The sequence below is a fragment of the Heloderma suspectum genome, chromosome 16, assembly GCF_057233095.1.
Source record: "Heloderma suspectum isolate Gila_16-S chromosome 16, 16-S_ref, whole genome shotgun sequence".
Taxonomy (NCBI): domain Eukaryota; kingdom Metazoa; phylum Chordata; class Lepidosauria; order Squamata; family Helodermatidae; genus Heloderma; species Heloderma suspectum.
This window is the reverse complement of record NC_139473.1, coordinates 21,623,860-21,630,257: the sequence shown is the minus strand read 5'-3', so window position 1 is coordinate 21,630,257 and position 6,398 is coordinate 21,623,860. Positions and strand designations below refer to the sequence as shown.

General features: G+C 51.7%; 1 protein-coding gene across 2 annotated transcripts in view; it reads right to left on the bottom strand.

Moving 5' to 3' along the window:
• Positions 1–512: 512 nt before the first annotated feature.
• The window catches only part of LOC146335066 (S-adenosyl-L-methionine-dependent tRNA 4-demethylwyosine synthase TYW1-like), a 28,170-nt gene continuing 22,284 nt past the window's right edge, over positions 513–6,398 (bottom strand). The window contains exons 15-16 of one of the 2 annotated variants that reach the window (XM_084823111.1): positions 5,413–5,580; positions 513–2,920 (exon numbers count right to left, since the gene is read on the bottom strand). In XM_084823111.1, the coding sequence (XP_084679237.1) occupies positions 2,699–2,920; positions 5,413–5,580 (390 nt within the window). In that variant the 3' untranslated portion in view covers positions 513–2,698. The remainder of the gene's footprint in view (positions 2,921–5,412; positions 5,581–6,398) is intronic. The other variant, XM_084823109.1, reaches the window with a different exon arrangement.

Sequence of the window (6,398 nt, the reverse complement as noted above, 5' to 3'; positions counted from 1 at the left end):
ACACTCTGATGATAAAAGCGATGGAAACAAGTAGTTCAAAGAGGGGGGGGGGGAACCTTAATCTAAATGGGTTTATTTTAACAACTTAATAGGCCCGGGAAGCTATTTCCTTCCTCGCTAGGAAAGCACCAGTGTTACCAGCAGATCAATATGTTGCTTTGGTTTCCTTCTGGCTCAGGCAGCATTCTGGTGGTTGAAAACATGAATGGTGGACAAAAGGACAGTTTGTGAACATCTGACACATTAAAACACACACACACCTATTATAGATGCTTCATAGGACAGAGAAATGCCAGCTATGTAGAACTCAGACACTCCGACTCTGTTTTAGGGGAGCCTTTCCCAACCAATCTGTGCCCTCTCAATCTGTCGGACTATAGTTCCCATCATTCTCAGCCAGCACAGCCAATGGTCAGGAAATGGTGGGAGTTGTAGTCCAAACCATCTGGAGGACACTAGGTTAGGGCAGGTTGGTGTAAACAAATAATGAAAGATTGAGCATTTTTTTTCTTAACATTCACACCAGGCAGCTGTGAAATTTAATAGCTTAATTTTGTTTCCAGCATTTTATTTTTTCCCCCTTTAATGTAACAAGGCTTTTTAGGGGAAAAGATCAATCAAACATATTTTCCAAATCTCGCAAGCAATAACAGGGCAGAGATTTTGAGTAGATCAGAATATGGACTGCCTTTGAAAGATGCTAGATCAGTCATTTTGTTAAAAAAAAAAAAAAAATCCGTGTAAAGACCAATACAATGAAACCGGTGTGGCAGATAAGACCCGGCGCAGCCTGGGAAGGTGCGAAAAATCCCCCTGGAAAAAATCATTTTAAAAAGAGAGACGTGGCCCAGGGCCTCAGAGGGCCATGCTGCGTGCTGGACTTCAGCTCCCACGCCTCTGGAGGGTGCCAGGTTGGGTGCCAGGGCCACTGCTGCTCTGCTGGGAGCACGCTGGCTCCTCCTGCTGAGCGAGAAGCTGCGGCCAAGGGTGCAAAAAGGAGGCACGAAACCCGGGTTGTCCCGCAAAAAAGAGAACCTTCTGTCCTGGTTTTGCATGGCCTCGAAGAAACCGGGTGTCACACTGGGCAACCTGTGCAGCTGAACTATGATTGTCCTAGGGGGAGAGGGAGAGACACACACACAGAAGCCCCGCTCACAGAGAAAAGCCAAAGTCCACCTTGCGTACCAGAAGGCTTGTCAGATCAACAGAAATCGGCACTGCACACCATGAACAAAAACCAAGGGAAAGCGTCACGCCTGGCTCGGGTTGGGACTTTAGATACTTCCACTGGCTGCAAAGGGCTTCTCCAGGATACAAACATGAAGCAAGACTGTCATGGCTTCTGTCTCGCGCTGAACTCTGCTTCCCAGCGTTTCCAAGGGATTGCGCGGCAGCACACAGCCCATGGCAGTTAAACCAGAATGAGCGACGGAGATCGGTTTTAAGTGCGAGAGGCCCTTTCATAAAGTTGCCAGTACCCAAACTGAAGGCAGCTTGTCTCTGTCTACCAAAAGGCGATTCAGGCTCTTGAAAGAACTGGCACTCCAGAGGTGATCTGGAGTTGACGAGCCCAATCCACAAGTTGCGGATTACACCAGAAACACGAGACGCTTGCGCTTCTGCGGGGTCAGAAACTGGTGTAATATTCATGTTCCCTTTGATACAAACCCTGCTGGCCCACAGTCCAAATTTGGGTGTGTCTTAAGCAGACTTCTCCAATCTTGCACCCTCCAGATGTATTGGACCACAACTCCCAGCATCCCCATGCTGGCTGGGGATGCTGGGAGTTGTAGTCCACCACATCTGGAGGGTGCTGAGTTTGGAAAGGTTGGTCTAAAGCGTCTGGAGATCATATTCTATTTCCCGCTAGAAGGAGGTTACGGAAAAGCCATCCTAGGAATTGCAGAGTTAAAGGGCTGGGGGGAACACGCTGTGTGTGTGTGTTTGTGTGTGTGTGTGTGTGAGAGAGAGAGAGAGAGAGAGAGAGAGAGAGAGAGAGAAAGAGAGAGACTGACTGAGAGAGAGAATTTGACACACACAGACCCAAGGAACATGGCCACTGCCTCCATGGTGAAAACCTGTCCACATTTCAAAGGATCCATTTGAAGACAGGGTGGGGAAACCTGGGTGTGGCTGATGGGAGTTGGGAAGTCTGGACACATCTGGGGGGGCACAGGTACCCCACCCTGGGATCAGAAAGTGAAAGGGGTATGAAGCATCCTTGGCTGCAAGAACGCACTACAAAAACACCAGGATGGGAAACGGTACTTGTCCGGAGGGGTGAGAGGCACAGAGGTTTCAGAGTTATCTTGGCCAAGGAGAGCAGCACCATCCTCTACCTGTTTTAGAAAAGGACATCACTTACCAGTCTCCTTTGGGTGGATTAAAAAACAAGCGTTCACCCCCACCCCCAAAAAATTAGGGTCCAAGAGGAGGGGGAAAAAAGAGGGAAGCCATTTCAGTTGGTCGCATGGTTATCAGAAGTTCTTGGGTGCATTTTACACAAGATTTCTGAGATGTGTAAAGCTGATGTCTCTCTGAATCTAACTAGACCAGTCCAACCTGGTGCCCGCTAGCTGTGATGGACTACAACTGGCAGGGAATTATGGGAGTTGTAGTCCATCACACCTGGACAGCACCGGGTTGGAGAAGGCGGATCTAGACTGCAGCGGGAAAAGGTCAGTTTCTTTTTAGGCTCTCAGCACCCCGAGATGTCCTTTGTTTGGTTCTTCCGTTGAAACCTCCTGTCTGTCGGGTCAAAGCCCCTCTCCTGAGCCCCAAAGACCGCCCATGGGGGAGTCGGGGCCATGTAGTCGGCAGAGGTGAACGTCTCGGCCCCCCCGCTCTGCTCGTATCGGCGGACCAGGTCTTGGAAGCGATCGTAGTCGATCCACGTGTGCCATTCCCCTTCGATCTTGAACTGAAAAACAGAACAGATGCAGCCCTGACTGTCAAAGGATGTTAAACAATGGGGGAACGTAGAGCAAAAAAGAAGAAAGAGATCCAACCTTAGTCTAACTTAATTCCGATTCATTCAATACGTCTACTCTAAATAGGATTAATACTGGATACAACCCAGAGAACGTGAAAATGCTCAAATTTGGACAATCATATTTCATAGAAGCATAGAATAGAATAGTAGGGTTGGAAGGGGCCTACAAGAGCCTCGAGTCCAACCCCCTGCTCAATGCAGCAATCCAAGTCAGAGCTTTCCCGACAGGTGGCTGTCCAGCCTCGTCCTGACTGCCTCCAGCGTGGGAGAGCCCACTACTTAATAAGGCAAGATACAAATGAGCTGTTTGCCCACAAATGCCAGCCCTTCATATAAGCCAACAAACTAACCCAGACATCTTCAATTAACCAGAGTTTCCCATTTCATCTAAATCGGGAAGAGCTGGTTGAAAACATCAGAACAAACCAGGATGTTAAACCAAGTTCAAACCATGGATTAATATCCTGGCTTGTTCCAAGACTGTTAGCCATCGTTTCCCAATTTGTTTGCCTACTTGCCCAACAGGGACGTGTTCACAGGCAAAGTCTTGCTCATATCCTGGCTTATCAGGCCAGGATATGATCGTCTGATCTCTCTCAGCGTGGGCCAGCAGGCGGCACGGTGGACTTGGGCTAATGGGATCTGGTGCCCATATTGAGGGCTGGGGCAAGGGGAGACTTTGACCAGGATCCCAATCCATCCAGATGTGGGATCACCACCTCCCTGAAATGAAAGAGCACTTCCCAGTGCTCTTTGTAGGCAGATAAAGTGCATGTTTGCATGCAGTTCAGTGAAGAATCTTTCCACGGTTTATCTGCACCTCGGAGAGATCTTTTAGAGCTTTGACTGGTTCTGACTGAGGCCTGGAGTGGATTCACCGCCCCACTGACATCGGAGCCACCAGCCTCCAGTGGTGTTTAGACCATCATCACGGGGGAGGAGAGAATTCCTGGTGCGGGCCACTAAGATGGGAATCCCCTTCCCCTGTGAGGTGAGGTCGCCACATGCCCCCGCGTCCTCTCGGGGGAGCGCGAGTCCCTGGCCGTTTCTTTCCCCTTTGATCATCCCCGGCAACGCTGCCGCTTCAACCCTGTGCTGCTGCTTTGCGCTCCATGGGTCCTTCCTTCCGCGATCCCCCACTGCAGTTTTACATCCATTATTGCTTTGCGTTGACGTTCGTTTTAACTGTCGTTTTGTTTTCGTCACAAAGATGATGGTTCCGGTTGAAAAGCAGTACGCAAAGATTGCAACACAAAGACATAAATCTTCACAACCACGGGGGCTGGAATGGGGGTGTTGATCCTCTTTCAAATTGGGGGCCAAGCTCAGTTTCAGAGAAGCTCCCAGGGGCCGCATTCCAGCAGTGGGCGGGGCCAAAGGCAAAAGGGGCATGGCCCAAAATGCGGAGAACGCCAGTGTCCTGGAGCCTCAAGCTCTTGCTGCCAGGCACCGCCGCTGGAGAGGCAGTTTGCCCTTTGAGAATGGGGGGAAACCGCACGAAAGCAGGGGTCGCTGGCTGGGGGGAGGGGCGTGCCCATTTGGGGAGCGCCAGAGGGCCGGATTGCGACCCCAGGCACGCTGGGTTTGGCTTGCAGGCCTGAGGTTTGAGGCCCCTGGACTGGAAACCTCAGGGGCAACCCACAAAGATGTTGGGTTCCTGTCATGGTCCCAGATGTCCTGCTGCCACCAGAGTCATCCTCAGAGGAAAAGCCAGAACCGTCACAGCCAACTGGCCCCTCAGGAGAGCTGGGCACCGGCCAGGACAGTCCAGGACCCTCAGGGCTGCTGCCTTCGAATCTGCCTCCTAGGGCAGTGTGGAGTTCAGCTTCAGAGGCAGGGGACAACGCTAGGCCGCCCCCTGGTCCCCCGCCAGCGCCTTACGGTCCGTGAGCGGACGGTGGCAAGCGAAGGAGTGCTCGCTTCCAGAGGAGGACCGTTCATGAGTCGGGCCCTCCTCATCACGAGGAGGACATCCGACAAGCCTCTCACAGGAAGCAGCTGAACACCGGGTGGGGTTCTAGTAGCTTTCGCCCTATCAGCTCTCACAGGTAACAGGAGAGGTGCTGGAAACCAGGGTCTGCTACCGTGTCTCCCGGGTCTGGCCTTGCGATGGACGCCCCGAGCTACTGGCCCTGGACTGTTTCTGGACCCTCCTTCTGAACCTGCCTGACTTACTGGGTTCTGACCTCTTGCCTGTCCCCTTGACCACTCCTGCTGTTGCCTGGTCCTCGCTGTCTGGCTGCCTGCCCGTGCTCTGACCTCTGCCTGGATTCTGACCTCTCCAGCCTCAGCCCAAACCTCCTTGGACAGAAACTGGTGTGGCTGACCCTTTGCTCGCCGAACTGATGCTTCTACAGCATGGCTCCCTGTCTGCGCTTGCAAAGAGCCAGGACTCAGCCTAGAGCAGGACAGGTTCCCACCTGCTTGTGGGCGAGCAGCAGACAGTTGGAGTGCTCGTGTTCGCAGGCGATCTCGTAGTCCGGGAGGAGGTCTGCCAACTCCTGGACAAAGCGTCGCACCTCCTCGTGCCAGGGGACGTTGGCCATGGTGAGGCTGCTGGCCGAGCTTTCCCCGCAATACGTCACGCCCTGTGGAAGAGGGACCAGAACGTTGCTCAAGCTATCTTGGAAATATCCTTAAGCGTTTTTTTGCTGTGCAAGAACAAAATATTGATTGATCAGAATGATTATTCACTTTAAAAGCTGAGAAAATCACAAGACTTTATTTATTATTTTATTTATTAAATTTATTAATCGCCCATCTGGCTGGTCACGCAGCCACTCTGGGCGATGTACAACATTAAAAAAGTTCAAAACAATAAAATTCAACATTAAAAACATCACATTTCTAAAATTACCCTAACGAACCCCAAATGCCTGCCTGAACAACCACATTTTTAGTGCGTGGCAGAAGCTCATTAAAGACGGGGCATGGCGGAGTTCCCTAGGGAGGGAGTTCTACAGAGTGGGGGCCACCACAGAGAAGGCGCTCTCCCTCGTCCTCACCAGCCTAGTTGTCCTGGTTGATGGGACAGAGGGAAGGCCATCCAAGGCTGATCTTGTTAAGCTGCCTGTCTGGTGTTGCTGGAGGCGCTCCTTGAGATAGGCTGGGCCGGAACCGTATAGGGTTTTAAAGGTCAAAACCAACACCTTGAATTTGCCCAGAAAACAACTGGTAACCAGTTCAGCTCCTTCAGCACTGGAGTGATGTGATCTCGCCGGCGGCTGACTTTAATCAGGCGAGCCGCCGCGTTCTGTACCAGCTGCAGCTTCCGAACCGTCTTCAAGGGTAACCCCACATAGAGCACATGACAGTAAAACCTGGGGTGGGCAACGCAGAGCCCACAGGCCGAATCCGGCCCCTGCTATGCCCCCCTGCCCTACATTTTAAAAAACTTTAAAATTTA